Consider the following 16,634-nt stretch of genomic DNA (forward strand, 5'->3'; position numbering starts at 1 on the left):
AGTCAAATGAATACAATTTTCTGCTAACAAATCTAAAACACATACAACTAAATGTATTGTAAATGCATATCTTCTATACATTGATAGGGATGAATAAAACAAATCTCAGGGAACGTTGGACAACTGATTTTTGTTTACATTTGAGTAATTTATTTCAATATTTTTATACTTCCAGTCGCCCCAATGGTCCGCCTTTCGTACCAAAATTTTGTGTTCGATGATAGTACTATTCAAATTAATATACAAAGTTTATATTTGTTTACTTTCTTTCAACTACAGTTCACCCTACCTTACCATTTGAAACACAAAATAGCCATCTACCTGTCATAATTAAATCTATTTTTAGGTTTCTAAAATTGACTTAGATAAACACCAGAATCACATATTTTTCTGTATTAAGCGTTTAAAGATGATCCATATGGAACATTTTCGATAGTAAAATGAACCTGATATCAATCTCAACTTATGTATTATTACAACTGATTCATTTCTGAAGTATTTCAATTAAAAACCAGCTTAAAGCTGAACACATCCATCGACACAAGCTATACTCACCTGAACGCTTTCATATTGATGTCACTTCCCATCTGTCACCGACGACATTTCAATTTTTCAAACCAAAACGATTTTTTCCGTGGAGTAAAATTTTGAGCAGGTGTTCAGTTAAATTAAAAAAATTTCCAATTATTTCATAAAATCCCGCCAGCAATTTAAAGTTAATAAAGTTTTTTTCCATTTTAAATGGCCACAAATGGCGATCGGAACAATGGTCTCCCTAGGTTAGGTAAAACTGAAAGCGATTCGACAAACTACCGTCTACGAAGTGATTTGCATAAAGAGGAAAAAGTAACTTGCTTGAGTTGTGGAGCCCTATTCTCGGCGACTTCGAATTTAGACATTTTTGAACATTACAGTGAAAATTTACACGCCCAGTTCTTTGGCGATTGTTTATATTGCCGTGGCAAGGTCCACAAATACCAAATTCAAGGTCAAGACAAATTTTTCCACAACTGCTCTCGTTGGAGGTGCGGCGAAGAAAAGTAAATTATTTTAAAATTATCGACAAACAAAAATAGACAAAAAAGAAAGAAACTGAAATTAAAATTAGAAACGATGCATATGCAGATGCAGGAAAGTGACTCAAACCCCGAAGGCGAATGCGACTATTCGGACTTCTCGGATGTCGGTGGAGGGGATGATGACAGTAGCATTAGTTCGAAAAATGCTGGGGCAGGTAAGCGTTGGTCTAGATCTGACGATGTAATTCTGAAACAGCTAGTATCGCAATACGGCGAGAAATGGGAAATCATAACTCCAATGTTCAAAGATCGCACCGATCAGCAAATCCAACAGCGTTGGGCAAAAGTACTCAATCCAGATTTAATAAAAGGTCCTTGGACTCGCGAAGAGGATGACAAGGTTATAGAACTTGTGCGACGCTACGGTCCCAAAAAGTGGACCCTCATTGCACGATACCTTAATGGACGAATAGGAAAACAGTGTCGCGAGAGATGGCACAACCACCTCAATCCGAACATTAAGAAGACTGCATGGACTGAGGAAGAGGATAAAATTATCTATCAGGCTCATATACAGTATGGCAATCAGTGGGCAAAGATTGCAAAGCTTCTGCCTGGCCGGACAGATAATGCCATCAAAAATCATTGGAACTCAACTATGCGCAGGAAGTATGAGTATGCTGATGGGGGGCGTAAGTCCAGTCACCAGCCACGTGTTGTCACAAGTCTTAAGAACTCGCGTTCCAATTTGAAAGAACTAATCAAAATGGGAAGTGGCTCTTCGGGTACAAGCCAACAAGTTAACAGCCATCAAGAAAAGTCACTTCAGTCTTCGCTAATCGATCGGATTCACAATAATTCAAAGGCTAAAGTTGTCTCAAAGGTATTAACAATAATTTTTCACTTTTAGTTTCATAACCAATTTTGTTAGTGATAAGATAAAGTTTTTATTTTATGTTTGACTCTTTAAATATTTTATATTAGAAATTAACCCCTAAGACAACGTCAAAGAAAATGTTGGTTTTAGTTTCAATCCTTTAAAAGCAACACAAGAGATTAATTTGATAAAAAATTGAAGTTGTTTGCTTGAAATTATTCTGAAGTACATATGTTCGCTACAACTTACATTCAAATATTTAAATTGCTATTAAGAAGATAATTTTTAATTAAATTTAACTTAATTTTTGTTCTCTGTGTCTAAAAATAATCAGAGAATTTTATAAAAATTTCATTTAAATACAAACTTGATGTCCTCAAAATTATTGATTTAATGTACTAAACACAAAAAGCGGTTCGGCTACAATGTCCATTTTAGATGAGTTACCAACTTGACCTTAAAAAATAAATGATTCATGTTGAGTTAACAATTATATTGTTAATTACATTCTCATGCTTGTATAAATGTAAAAGCAGATTAAAATTATACGAGTCTAACAAATTAATAGAATTTAGTTTAATATTTAACAACGTTATTAATCAAAATGTACTTCGTCTTTAGTTTATTCTGTAATGGACAAGATTCTACATAAACTTCTATATCCATTCATTGTGGGTCATATTTGTTTTTACTATGCATTAAAATTCATAAATAAGGAAGTAAAATATTTTCTAATCCTTTACATTTTTAGGTTGTGAACAGGGTTGTGAATTTTTGAATTAAAAAATCATTAAGTCATAATTCTGTAGATGACCAGTGAATTGAAAAAAAATTCATGACTTGCGAATTAAAACAAAATTAATTCATGAGTCACTAATAAAGCTTCGGTTCCCATCGATAACCGAAATCAAACATCAGTTAGCGTGGTTAGTAGACAGATGGGGACCGTCTCGCAACCTACCGCGTTCTGTTGTCATGTCATCTTTCTGTCTATTCTTTCTCTTCTGTCCTTCTGTCTTGTATTAATGTCTTGTGTTGTTATCACCTTACATAGTCTAGTCGCTCAAGGTGCTGTGTTCTCTACTCTGTACTTTTATGTCCTGAGTAGTGTGTAATGTAATGTAATTGTTAGATCAAACATTTTTTAGCTTGTTTTGAATACTCTATTATCTAATTATTAGAGAAAGCAGTTTTCAAGCTTTTAAAAATCGTAAAATGATGAGCTTATAAGTTTTTCATTTAATTATTTTTCTAATTAGAATTTACTAATAAGCTTATGACTTAAATTTTTTTAAATAATAAGTCACTTCACTTGCTCCTGAATTATATTTGTTTAATTCATAAGCCACTAGCTTGCTCATTACTTTAATTTGTTTAATTCATAAGGCACTAGTAGATTCTGAATCAATGGCGGATCCAGTTGGGTCGTAGGGGTGATGACTCCCCCTGGTAGATAATTTGTTTGCTTTTTCGTATGAATTCTTTTCAATTCAAAACTAATCGTATTGTGTTAATGGATATGACGCCCATTATATTTTATTTTTTGTATATGAAAACAACATTTGCATTTTACTTCCTTAAACTTTGTTGCTAAAAGTACTACTTTTGACTGAAGATTGGACCAGGAACATAATATGAATCGGATATTCAGCCCTGTTCCAAAAACACAGTACAAATTCATTAACTTTTGACCAATTGACGATCCAGGGGGGATCATATGAGCTAAAAAGCTTATACAGTTAAGTTGTATATGTAAAGATTTCATTTAAAGGTTTATTAGTAATTTAACGACATTCACCAAAAAGTGGTTTTCTGTCAAAAACAACTCAAATTTTTATTTTCGCTCAATTTAGAACTTTAAATTATTTTCATAAAAATTGAAAGAAAAAGACCAAATATTCAGGTTCTTAAGAAGAAACCTTGAATAAGAGATTATCAATTTTATATCAAGTTGCCTTTGAATTCCTTAAACTAGCCTTCAATTTCTTATTATAATTACTGCGATATATAGGAACTATATAGCAAGTTTTGCATTAGTAAACAATTTCAAACTAGAGTTTTATGACATTACGACAGTAGCGAAGTCGAAAAAAGTGGGTACCTCGATTCCTGCCGTCTATCTGTCTTTCCTTGCCCCCACAGTCCAAACAATTGTTCTGATTGAAATTATTATTTTCAGCTGATTAGTTTAGGGAGTTTGTATCATTTTATTAATGCAAAAAATAACAGCATTTTTTTTATTTTTAATAAAATACTAATTTTGTTTACAAAACTCGATATCTCAGAAAAGGGGACAACATTTTTTTACGAAATTTAAATGTAAAATGTTCATATATTTATAAGCCCTTTATTTAGTGCTTATACCAAAAATATTTTTAAGACAAAATTTAAAATGATTTTCGAAAAAAATAGGTTAATCTAGATTTTTTGACAAATAAAATGGCATTTAAATTTTTAAGAAGAACTTATTTTGGAGGTACATTTTTAAATCTTAAAATATAGGCAATATTTGTAAACAGACTTTTTTGGAAAAAATTATAAAGTTCTTGCGACCCAGTCTTGCATTTCATTTCATTCAAAATTGGTTTTCTGTTGCATACAAAATATCTTAAAAAATTAAATGAATCTACTTTTGAAGTGAATTTGCTTTAGAACTGAAATTCAAACATGAATTTCAATAATACAAATGTCCCAAAAAATCAAGTGACACATTTGTTAAACTATTGGCTAAGTAAAAACATAATAAACGTTTCATATCCATTGAAATAAAAGCTTTGAAACGTGTAATTTGTGAGTGCTACAAAACTTTTCTTCCCAACTTATTTGTTTACTTACCTTACTTTGTTTAAGTTTAATTTTTTTAGATAAATTTTGTTCTTAAATACAACTATCTCCTCAAATTCAAGAACCAAACCTTTTTATCTCTACAATTTTTAAGTTTTGTTGACGCCTTTATAAGATCCAAATACGAGTAAGCAGATTGATAACGGTAGTAATAAGAGACTCCCGGAAATTGAGTTCGAAAAAACTACGTCAAAAAAAGCCCGACATTTTTACATGTCAGATCGTCTCTCATTTTCTGGATTTTTAAATTTTTGCAGCGTTCTTTGCATTAATAGAAATGAAAACAAGAAAAGTGTGTTTTGCTTTTGGAAAAAAGCAATCGTTTCAAAATAATTTTCTACATTTCTTCGCGAAATGTACCAAAAACCCTCTAAGCTTTGTATTTTAGCTCTTAAATATGGCATATTTAGACCATAACTTGCTGGACAACAGTGTTCTAAATAATTTGATAACTAAAGTAGTCATTTTAGCAATTATTAAATTTTGTTAGCATCCTTTGCGTAAAAACCCATCTAAGTGTGTGACCCCCCCCTGATGAAAAGTCTGGATCCGCCCTTGTTCTGAACTAAAGTCAAACTTAAGCTAGAAAGCGTCTTTTGCAACTCTAGTTGTTAATCTTAAAATTTAAATTCTTTGGTAATTATAGAAAATCTCTTATAATGAACGTTCTGCTAAAAAATCGCTTCCGCAAAGATCTTGTCCCTGAGGGATGTAAAACAAGCTTATACGTCCCACGAGTACCCTTAGCCTATAAGCAATCTGTTGCAGACTATGTTCGTCATGAAAACGTTTACAGTCCATTAAGTCAGGGCCGGACAAAGCGTATGTACAAGTTGTGCAAATGCACAAGGCGCACAATTCTGGGGCGCATTACCAGCAGAAAGAAAATGTAATTTGATCAAACTATGTACTACTTGCCATTTTGTTAACCACAAATATTCTTAAAATAATCTCAAAAAAACATTCATCACAACTGTTCTAAGTTTTCTCCTGTGCACTAACTAACATCACTTTCATTGTTGCATTCAATGAAAATTTAACTCAAATATCGCAGAACTCAAAATCCAACCTACCTAATTTGCAAATATTTCACCCTGTTCGTACAAGAGAAAAAATGAAAAAATCTCAACACAAAAAAAGTTCCATGCCACCTCATATGTGCAAGATTTATTTTCTGCACACCAAGTCCCAAAATTAACACAGAGAGTATGACAAAGCAAAATACTTATTCATATTGACTCTTATGGGCTAGAACGTGCAGGTTTTTTATTATGCACCGTACCCGTACCTCTGTATGTAAGTTCTCATCTACAAAAAATAGCATAGAGTGTACAAATTAAAGAGAAATGATTCTCTGTGGAGTCTTATCGTTCTTGCGCTGGCAGTTCATTTTTTTTTTTAAAGTTAATGACTGTTGTAAGGGATACTTTTAATGTGTATCTAGTCTGGTGCAGAATTCAGATTGTTTCAATTGTTTTTTTTCTTCGTTGGTTAATTAAGATTAAATAAATAGCTTACTTACTTACTTACTTAAGGTGGCGCTACAGTCCTGTGTGAACTAGGGCCTCACCCAACAAACTTCTCCATCTAGCTCGGTCCCTAGCTAGATGTCTCCAGTTTCGCGCTCCAAGTTGGGTGAGGTCACCTTCCACTTGTGCGCGCCACCTGATCCGCGGTCTTCCTCTACTGCGCTGTCCTGTGGGTGCGGATTCGAAGACTTTCCGGGCCGGAGCATTGGTTTCCATGCGCTCTACGTGACCCAGCCATCTTAGTCGTTGGACTTTTACTCTTCTTGCTAAGTCTACGTCGCTGTACAGCCCGTACAGTTCGTCGTTCCATCTTCTCCTCCACTCCCCTTCGATGCATACGGGACCGTAGATCACACGAAGAACTTTTCTCTCGAAGCGACCCAAGGTGCTTTCATCCGCTTTTGTCATGGTCCATGCTTCTGCACCGTATAGGTTGCTCGCATTTCTTAAATTTATTGGTTAATAATGATGCTCGGTGCTCATTATATGCAGTCAAATTTTTCGATACGATTCAATGTTTGTATAACTTTTTTGAAAGTTCCAAAACGAGGTGGGATATTTATAGGAATAAAATTCCAAGTCTTCCTTTGAAACCCTTTTCTGAGACTAGATGAGAGATCAGGTTAGAAGCATTAAGGCCTTTAAAAACAAATTTAAAAGAAACACATGAAGCCCTTATAGAAATAGGAAATCAAGATGCAAAAAACATTGCAGAATCGTTTGGAAGTAACATTTTTGATTTTATATTTATTTGCTGCCTACAAATTTTGTTTGATGTTTTAGAAAATATAAATAAAACTAGTAAATATTTGCAAAGTCCGTCCGTTAATCTGTCAACTGTCAACAGTTTTAGAAAATACAAAAAAAATATGTTTCCTGAAGCTTCATCATTGCGATTTCAACGGAGAAAAAGAATTTATGCTGATGAATATCCTGAAACTACATTAGACCCGAAACAAAGATTTAAAGTAGATTTTTTTTTCAAAATTCTTAATGAAGCCATTCAATCAATTAAAGAAAGGTTTGAACAGCTTGATACATATAACATCAATTTTTCATTTTTATGTAACATAAGCGAATGTTTAAAAAATAAAAATGTACCAGCCTTATGCCTTAATTTTCAGAATGTTATAACATTAGGTAGTTTTAAAGATTTAGATGGAGAAGAATTGTTTCAAGAGTTAACCGTAATATCCCCGCTTGTTACACCACAAGCTCAAGTTTAGATGTGTTAAATTTTATTTTTAGTTCAAACCTTGAAGATTTTGCTCCGAATTTAGTAATTACTCTCCAAATCCCTCAGTTCAGTATCGTTTTATTTGTAGCACAATTTTTATTTTAAATTTAACAAACAATTTAAGAGATTTAGAAAAAAAATTCTTTACAACTTTAACATAAATAACAAATTTATAACAAGATTTTAAGATAAGAAAAAATGATAAATAAATTTATTTAAGGGAAAACACTACAAGAAAAATCCCTCATATTAAACTTAAAAACTAGTATTGCACATAAACACAAAATATTAGGAAATCACTTTTTATTGTAAGTTTTGAATGAGATCATTATCTGAAAAAGAACATCTCTCGAAAAAAGTGTCTTGTAATTTGTAAAGAGTGGATTTAATAAGGACATTAGCTCTTTTGTGGAGTCTTATTGTAGAATAGCAACGAGGCAAATTAAGTATTAGTTTAAGGACTTTATTTTGACATATCTGTAATTTTTGGATGTGAGCCTCAGCACAATCGAACCAAGCTGGTGCTCCATAAGTGAGGACTGGCTGAAATATACTTTTATAAATTAATATTTTATTATGTATGCTTAGACAAGACTTCCTGTTGATAAACGGATACAGGATTTTAATTAATAAATTCGTTGTATGGATTGAGTTTGATATGTGACCTTGAAAAGTGAGTTTTTTTATCAAGTATAATGCCAAGATATTTACAATTTTCGGACCATACGATATTGGTTGCATTAATATTGAGTGTGGTTTGTTGAAGAAAACATTGTTTTCTGCGTCGTGTGAACCAAATGGCCTGGCATTTTTCGGCATTAACTTTAATTTTCCACTAATTTAAGTGACTAAGAACTTTATCAAGGGAACACTGTAAGTAATTAAGCGAACCTTGATGGCAATATAAGTATTTTCAAGCCTAGGAAGATCGGATAAGAAAACGTTAAAGAGAATGGGACCCAAAACAGATCCTTGAGGAACACCAAATGGAATATTAAATAAAGAAGATTTCGCAAGTCCAGTACTAACAAAAAAATTTCGGTTTTTCAAAAAATTCCTAATAATTTGGATAAGATATCGTGGAAAATTCAACAAAATTAGCTTAAAGATGAGTCCATCGTGCCAAACAGTGTCAGGCTTTTTCTATGTCTAGCAAAACTAGACCCGTCGAATTTTTTAAAACAAGATTGTTTTGGACATATTTTTTAATTCTAAGGACTTGGTGGGAGGTCGAGTGACCTGCTCTAAATCCGAATTGTTCAATTGGATATATGCTTCTTTCATCAATATGTTGCAGGAGTCGGTCCTTTAACACCTTTTCAAAAAGTTTACTAATATTGCTTAGAAGACTTATAGGACTATAACTTGATGGGCTATCTTTAGGTTATCCAGCCTTGGCAATAGGTATAACCTTTGCTACTTTCATTTTTCAGGAAAATAACAGTTTGATACAAACATTGAAGGTAAAAGTTAAAAAAGTTATACCTTTTTTAGGCAGTGCTTTTTATAATTGGTTGCTAATTCCATCACCTCCAGGAGATTTCTTTATTTTCAGGTCTTTAAGCAAGCCTTTTACTACAGTGTTGTTAGGAATAAGTGTACTGGGTTGAAAAATTACAGAATCTTCGAACTCTAAGAGTTTTTCGCGAACAATATTTTCGGTTACGTTATCACTTAAATGAGCGGACACTGAGTGATTGCGGTTGAAAGTTTTAGCGAAGATATTTGCCTTTTCTTCCTAAGTAATATAAACATTATTTTGTTCCCTAAGAGGAGGAATAGCTGAACCTTTCTTCTTAGATATTTTCGTTGCATTCCAAAAAGATTTTGAACCCTTATCAAAACTCGATAGTAAGTTGTTCCACTTTTGATTACGAAATACTAAAATTTTGTTTTGAATTTTACGATTTAGGATGTTAACATTAGTTTTACAAGAGTCTTATTTGTAACGAATCCACTTTCTTCTTTTAGTGTTTCGTAAAGGGATCAATATAATATAATATGTTACCAGGCAAAGGTTGAAGGTTTGAAATGGAACTAGGATTTCTGGTTTTTTGTATAGATATTTGAGCAGCGTTATTGATGGTTTGCTCAAACTTTTCAATAGCGCGGTCCACATCTTCAAGAGATTGAACATCTTCAATCGACAAGCTTCCGTTGTACATGTTGCTGGATATGTAGGATTGATATCTTACCCAGTTTGCAGCAGAAAATTTGAAGCGAATATGTGTATTGTTTAATAAACAGTTCGCTAATAACTCTGTGCACACAGGCATAAGGTTTGAGCTCAGAGCATGAATAGTTAAGGGCTGAGTGAAGCGCGCAGGGTTATTTGTGATAAATATGTCAAGCGTTGAAGGATTTTTTGACGAGGATCTCGGTATATATGTTGGTGTAAGGGGATATAAAATTGAAAGCGACCTGTTATATGCAATAATATCGTGAAGTATATTTCCAAAACAGTTAGCTCTCAAGCAACCCCATAATTGGTGCCTACAATTAAAATCACCTTCTATAATGAAATAAGGCCTTGTCCTTATAATCTTTATTATGTCTCTTTTGAATTTAGTTTTTTTTCTTGTTACTAGCATTTCTACCAGGGAAATAAAGAAAAAAATACTTAAATTTGTTGAGTCTTAGAGCGTGATATCTATACCAATAGCTTCCACAATTTCTAAACGAACAATTGGAAGCACCCTATGTCTCAGATTTTTATTAACTACTAGAGCTACGCCACCCCCTTTTGAATATCGTCTATCAAGTCTATGGCATAAAAGTCTATTTCATAAAATTAAAAAATTCAATTTTTTTATTTTGAATGCTTGAAACATTCGTCATATTGCATAAACATATTTCACTGCAAGAGTGGTAATAATAGTAAATTGCTCTTCTCTTGTTCGACAAGAGCGCAAGTTTGCCTGGGGCCGGCCCTGCATTGAATGTGCTGGATATTGCCCTGTTAACCTATCTTAAAGTTTCCAACAGCTTCTGGATCTAGTTTTCATTGAAGTCTCATTTTGGTAACCTTTCATATGTCATCTTTAGAGTAAAGTCCAACTGTAGCTCAAATGATTTGATGAAGAGACCGTTGTACGTAGTTGGAAGGAATTATGAAATCCTCTTTTTATGTATACTTCTCCGAAGTGGGCCGTATACGAGTACAACAAGATTTATTGAATCACTTCCGCGAAAACTCTAAATTTGCTACTGAAGGTTATATTTTTGTTTTAAAATAATATAGACTAAAAATTCCTATTTATACTGATCCTAGAAACTTCACATATGCCCCTCCTTTCCACCTTCCTCATCACTAAACAAAATATAGCCTTTTTGAACCTATTAAAAGAATGCTACGCTAAGCTAACAACTTACACCTTTCACTTGCATAACAGTCCTTCCTCCTTAGAAACAATCTCTACAACTCGTTTGAAGTTGTTGGTTCATTAAAAACTGCCCTTCGAGCCCAAGACTAAGCATAATTTATAGAACTTTTAGTAAATTATGTGCGCCGTTTTGTATAGAAAAATATCCAGATTCCATCTGCAACATTAGTCCGAGAGCCTATTTAGCTGTAAAGAATTTGTATAGTTTAATTTATATTGTATACATTCAGGCGGCAAGAAATCCGTCGATAAATAGAGCTAAAAATTTTGGATGCAAAAGTTTCGAGGCTGAAGAAACACTGCGTAAGCTTTTTTATCTGTCCTACTCCTCAGGTCTCGTTCCGAGCGGATGGAAAACCGCATTTGTCCAGCCCATTCCCAAAAAAGGCGAATCTTCCTCACCGTGTAATTATATAATAATGACCGACAGTATGGCTTTCGTAGCAATAGGTCCAACCACCTTTTGTGGAACGATCACATACGCGATGTCGCCAAAAATGCCGCAAGATGTTTGGGTTTTCTAAGGCGATGCAAGAAGTTTTTCTCTCCCTCTGATCTAGCTGTTATTTACAATACTTACATAAGTCCAAAGCTTGAGTATAACTCCCATTTCTGGGCTGGTGCTCGTGCAACTTAATTAAGCCTCTTGGATAGTATTGAACGTAGAGCATTTAGATTGATTGGTGATATTACCATCATAAGATCATTTACGTCACTTGAACATCGTCGAAATGTTTCTTGTCTCACCTTGTTTTACCGTTATTTTAATGGTTTATGCTCTAGAGAAAAAGCCAGCCTCCCCTTAAACAGTTCAACCGTAATACTCACACTTCTAGGAATGCTCATCAATATACCCTCATCCATCTTCGGTCGTACTGTCAAGTACAGAGATTCGTTCTTTAGCCGTACTATGCGAATGTGGAATGCCTTTACACACTCTGTCTTTCCCAGCTATTGCAATATTCAGGAATTCAAAACCAATGTGCACCGACATCTCCTTTCAACCCCTCTCTCCCTTTCCTAGTGCTCACACTATGTCTACATAATAAGGGTAATATATCCCCTTGAGGGTGCACTTATTATTAAAAAAAACATATTTTTGAGTTATATTATTAAATAAATAGATATAGAAACCTAAGCTCGAAAATAAAATTAAAAATAATATTTAATTTTTTTTCTGCACAATAACCATTCAAAAACAGTGTTTACATTCTCAAAAGTTTACATTTATGTTTTTTATTTCTTTTCTACTTTTAGGTACCACAAAACAAACCACCAAATATTTTGAAAAAATCTCGCCAGCTACCCAATCCTGAATCCACACAAACTGCAGCCCCAAGTTCAAATGCAATCAAACTGCCAGATTCTCCTGTAATGACTCCCATAAAACCATTACCCTTCTCGCCCAGTCAATTCCTTAATTCTCCCTGTTTGACGACGTTTGATGATATGAATTTAAGAGCAAGCACCCCGGTACGAAAGACATACAATCGTTTTGGTGTGGAAATAAAAAAAGAGCATGATAATTCCTCAATTGAAACACCTCACAAAAGCCTACTCGGCCCGAGAACACCTACACCTTTCAAAGATGCACTGGCTGCCCTGGGAAAGAAGCGCAAAGGTGATAGGTACATCCCACCGAGTCCGTCGAGTCTTGTAGAGGACTTGGCCGAGATAATCTACGACGAACAACTCAATGACACTCAAAACTCACAAATGGTTATAAAAACGGAGGGAATTGACAAAACTGGCAGTCTGCAACCCGTTCGCCAACCTACAAAGAAAGCACGTAAAGCTCTCAGTGCTAGTTGGGAAAATGATATAAAAGTGGAGAAAAAGATGCCCTACGAAACGGAGACACCAAGTAAATTCCTTACTTCAACCAATTCCATTGTGTTCTCACCGCCAAGCATTTTAAAAGACACCCTTGGAGATTCTGAGCTCCTTATGGATACTAGCGAAGCCAAAAAAGAGAACAAGAGTCCAAAGCATGCTATACAAAAGTACCTTGATCCGAAGTGGGAAAAACTTGCTTGTGGACAGACAAAAGATCAGTTATTTATGGTCCAACAAGCGCATACGTGTCTCAAGAGTCTTTCACTTACACCGAGATCTCTGAACTTCGAAAAACACAAATGAAGAACACCTGACAAAAAATGGGACTGTTCGTTGTTTAAATAACACACCAAATGCAAATTGAACAAAACATATAATATTAAGTTTTCTGAGACCAAACTTTCATAAATAAGTCCTAGCTCTCGGAATTTCTACCAATTGACTTGCATATGTCGTCAAAACGAGATAAAGCTAAAGAAACAACGACTCATTTGATTTCGATGTGTTCTGAAACAGTCTTCAACTAAACAAAGAATTGCAGATTTTTTTATTTATAAAATATGTTAAGCGTACATTAGTATATAAGTGTACGAACCAATATTCTTTACATACGCCTAATTTATAACTTAAAAGTAATATTGTTTTTTATTTTTATTATTTTTTTTAATTTTTCATTTTTAATGATGAATAATATATATACATACGTAATCGTGTACGTCTATTTAAGTGAACAGAACTTAGAAAAAGTTTGTACTTTAATTTCAAGTAAGGATTTTACAAACTAAATGGCTTGCAAAATAAAATTTTAAGTTTCATTATAAAACTCAGCACGTCCGATGTACACCAAATTTATATTTTATTTTTTAATAAAGCAGTTTAGTTGTATACAAAAATGTATTGGATTTTTAATTTGTCATTTCCTTGAATAGTATTTAGATGATCTTTGCCTTCAACATTCCTGTGCAATTATTGGTAGGATACTCCTGTGATTCTTATACTCAAAATTTTGTTGTACTTTTTCAAAAACCCACATTTTGTTTTGCTTTTAGTAATTAAACAAACTACACACAAAAGTAAGTTAAGAAAAAAAGGTTTGAAAAACCGTTAGTAACGGCTACAGGAAAAAAATGTATTTAACGGTGTTTTAAGATTTTCTAAGCTCAGGTTTACTGAACTGGATTCTAACACTTTAAAGTATTGATTAAGTTTTATTGGTGCATTAAGTACGCCTGAGATTTGATAAACTTTTGCATCACAAAAATGCAAGGTTTTAGATTAAATCGGTTGATACTGCATTCATTACGCTTCTTACGCTAAGAATAACGAATTTTAATGCGTCGATTTTAATGTTCATAATACTAAAACGATTTAATTCCCTAGGATAAGTAACAAAGTTAACGCATCAATTCATTCTGCGGGTATGGAACCCTCTGAAAATGAACAAACAAATTATAGTAAAGAGAGAAGAAGAAATGCAAAGCACATATCAAAAAAGTTATTATATCACTTTGAGTGATTAATAAGCCCCATTTCTTTCGACAAACTTATAATTCTTATTAGCCACACTACTTCCGGTCGGTGGAGTGACAAAGTTAAGGCCGCTATTTTTAGCATTCATTCATTCATTTTTAACTTGCGACATATAGGAACTATATGGCAAGTTTTGCATTCGTGCAAAATTGTGAACTCGAGATTTTAATCAAACATGATATTACGATTGTAGACAAGTCGAAAAAAGTGCGACCTGCGATTCCGTCCGGTCTGTTTTGTCTGTCTGTCCACGCTCCTACAGCCTACACCATTGGGTCGATTGAGTTCAAACTTGGAAGTTAAGGTTTTGAGCAGATTCGCGTTAGGCGTTTTTTTTTTTCATTTTTTTTAAAGATCAAAACTTACAGTGTCGGTATACAATTTTTTTGATCAAAAAACGGTATTTCGATTTTTCTCAAAAACAAACCGATAGATTATTTTTAATTTCCTTAAAATTTTATTTTGTAACTTGGCTTGTTTTAATAAGAAAAACGTATTTTTGTATTGCCCAGGAAAGGTACCGCTCATAGAACCGTTATTTTGTTTTTTAATTTTCTCAGCAACTTATGGACTGATTTCAATAATTTTTTCTTAGTAAGCTCTATATTTCTTTAACAATTTTTGATTATTAAAAAAGCAATTTTTTATTTTTTGGATTTTTCAAAAAATATTGATTTTTTTTTAATTCTATATCTTAAAAACGATTCAATAATTTTATTACGAAACTCAAATGTTGAGCGTTTATTTACAATCGCTAAACAACTGCATATCAAATATATTTTTAGAACAAAAATGAAACATTTTATAGATACAAAATTAATTTAAAAAAACCGCTCTAACGCTGTAAAGGATTAACGAATATTATATGTTTAATCAACAATCTATTTTCAAGTGTCTATCAAGAAGTATTACATATGATTTAAAAATATTATTCTCTACGAATAAGGTTGTTTCACACATAATTTACTTGCCTTCGCCTACATAAAAGAATAAATACTTGGTAGGTACAAGTTTAAGAAACGGGCTAGAAAGAGAATATGTGTTGTCTATTAGAATCACTTTTTCAACCTATGGATTCACATTATACCTGTATAGGTGTTACGTACAACCTCTACAACTATTGCTTACGTGTCACTTCATAACTAAAATCCAAAACGCATAAGAACCTGACTGTAAACAAAACATAAATAGCAATTTCATGTACTTGTTTCTTTTAAAACTTAACGAAAAAAATAAACTGAATTTTATTTAATAATGTTATTTGAATGTGAAAATCTTATCAATGAATGTAAAAATAAAAATCTATTATGGAAGGGTAAGAGCGGTCCAAAGTAAGAGTTCGGGCAAATTTCAAAAAATTAAGTCGTTATTATACAGGATAAACTTACTTACTTAAGGTGGCGGTACAGTCCTGTGTGAGCTAGGGCCTTACCCAACAAACTTCTCCATCTAGCTCGGTCCCTAGCGCTAGATGTCTCCAGTTTCACGCTCCAAGTTGGGTGAGGTCACCTTCCACTTGTGCGCGCCACCTGATCTGCGGTCTTTCTCTACTGCGCTGTCTACTGCGGGTCGGAGCATTAGTTTCCATGCGCTCTACGTGACCCAGCCATCTTAGTCGTTGGACTTTTACCCTTCTGGCTAAGTCTACGTCGCTGTACAGCCCGTACAGTTCGTCGTTCCATCTTCTCCTCCACTCCCCTTCGATGCATACGGGAGCGTAGATCACAAGAAGAACTTTTCTCTCGAAGCGACCCAAGGTGCTTTCATCCGATTTTGTCATGGTCCATGCTTCTGGACCGAATAGCAGGACGGGGATGATAAGGCTCTTATATAGCAACACTTTGGTCCCTCGAGAGAGGACTTTACCACTCAATTGCTTTCTTAGTCCAAAGAAACAGCGGTTAGCAAGAGTTATTCTGCGTTTGATCGCAGCGCTGGTGTTGTTTTCTGCGTTTACAGCGGAGCCTAGGTAGACGAAGTCCTTGACTACCTCAAAGTAACGTCTATCGAATGTGACGTTTTGACCAAAACGTCGGTGTTGTATGTCCTTTCTAGACGACAGCATGTACTTTGTTTTTCCCTTATTAACCGTTAAACCCATTTTTGTCGCCTCTTCCTAAATACTCACAAAAGCCCCATTGACATCACGCCGAGTTCTTCCGATTATGTCAATGTCATCAGCCTGGCATATGCTAATTGGACAGACGTTTGTAAGATAGTGCCTCTAGTGTTGACGTGTGAGCTCTGCACTATTCTTTCAAGCACGATGTTAAAAAAATCACATGAAAGCGCATCACCTTGTCTAAAACCTTTTTTGACGTCGAAAAGTTATGTTAAGTTGTTTCCAACCTTTATTGAGCAGCGTGAATTCTCCATGGT

General features: G+C 33.9%; 1 protein-coding gene across 1 annotated transcript; it reads left to right on the forward strand.

The window, feature by feature from the left end:
- The first annotated feature begins 1,045 nt into the window (after positions 1-1,045).
- On the forward strand, positions 1,046-13,612 carry LOC129941281 (myb protein). Its single transcript, XM_056049873.1, has 2 exons — positions 1,046-1,902; positions 12,147-13,612. The coding sequence occupies exons 1-2, from the start codon at positions 1,114-1,116 to the stop codon at positions 13,026-13,028; spliced, it is 1,671 nt and encodes a 556-aa protein (XP_055905848.1). The 5' UTR covers positions 1,046-1,113; the 3' UTR covers positions 13,029-13,612.
- The last annotated feature ends 3,022 nt before the right edge of the window (positions 13,613-16,634 follow it).

The sequence above is a fragment of the Eupeodes corollae genome, chromosome 1, assembly GCF_945859685.1.
Source record: "Eupeodes corollae chromosome 1, idEupCoro1.1, whole genome shotgun sequence".
NCBI lineage: Eukaryota > Metazoa > Arthropoda > Insecta > Diptera > Syrphidae > Eupeodes > Eupeodes corollae.

Coding starts and splice junctions, on each gene's coding strand:
- LOC129941281 (XM_056049873.1), top strand. CDS start 1,114: ATGCATATGCAGATGCAGGAAAGTGACTCAAACCCCGAAGGCGAATGC. Junction 1,903..12,146: donor AGGCTAAAGTTGTCTCAAAG/GTATTAACAATA, acceptor TTCTACTTTTAG/GTACCACAAAACAAACCACC.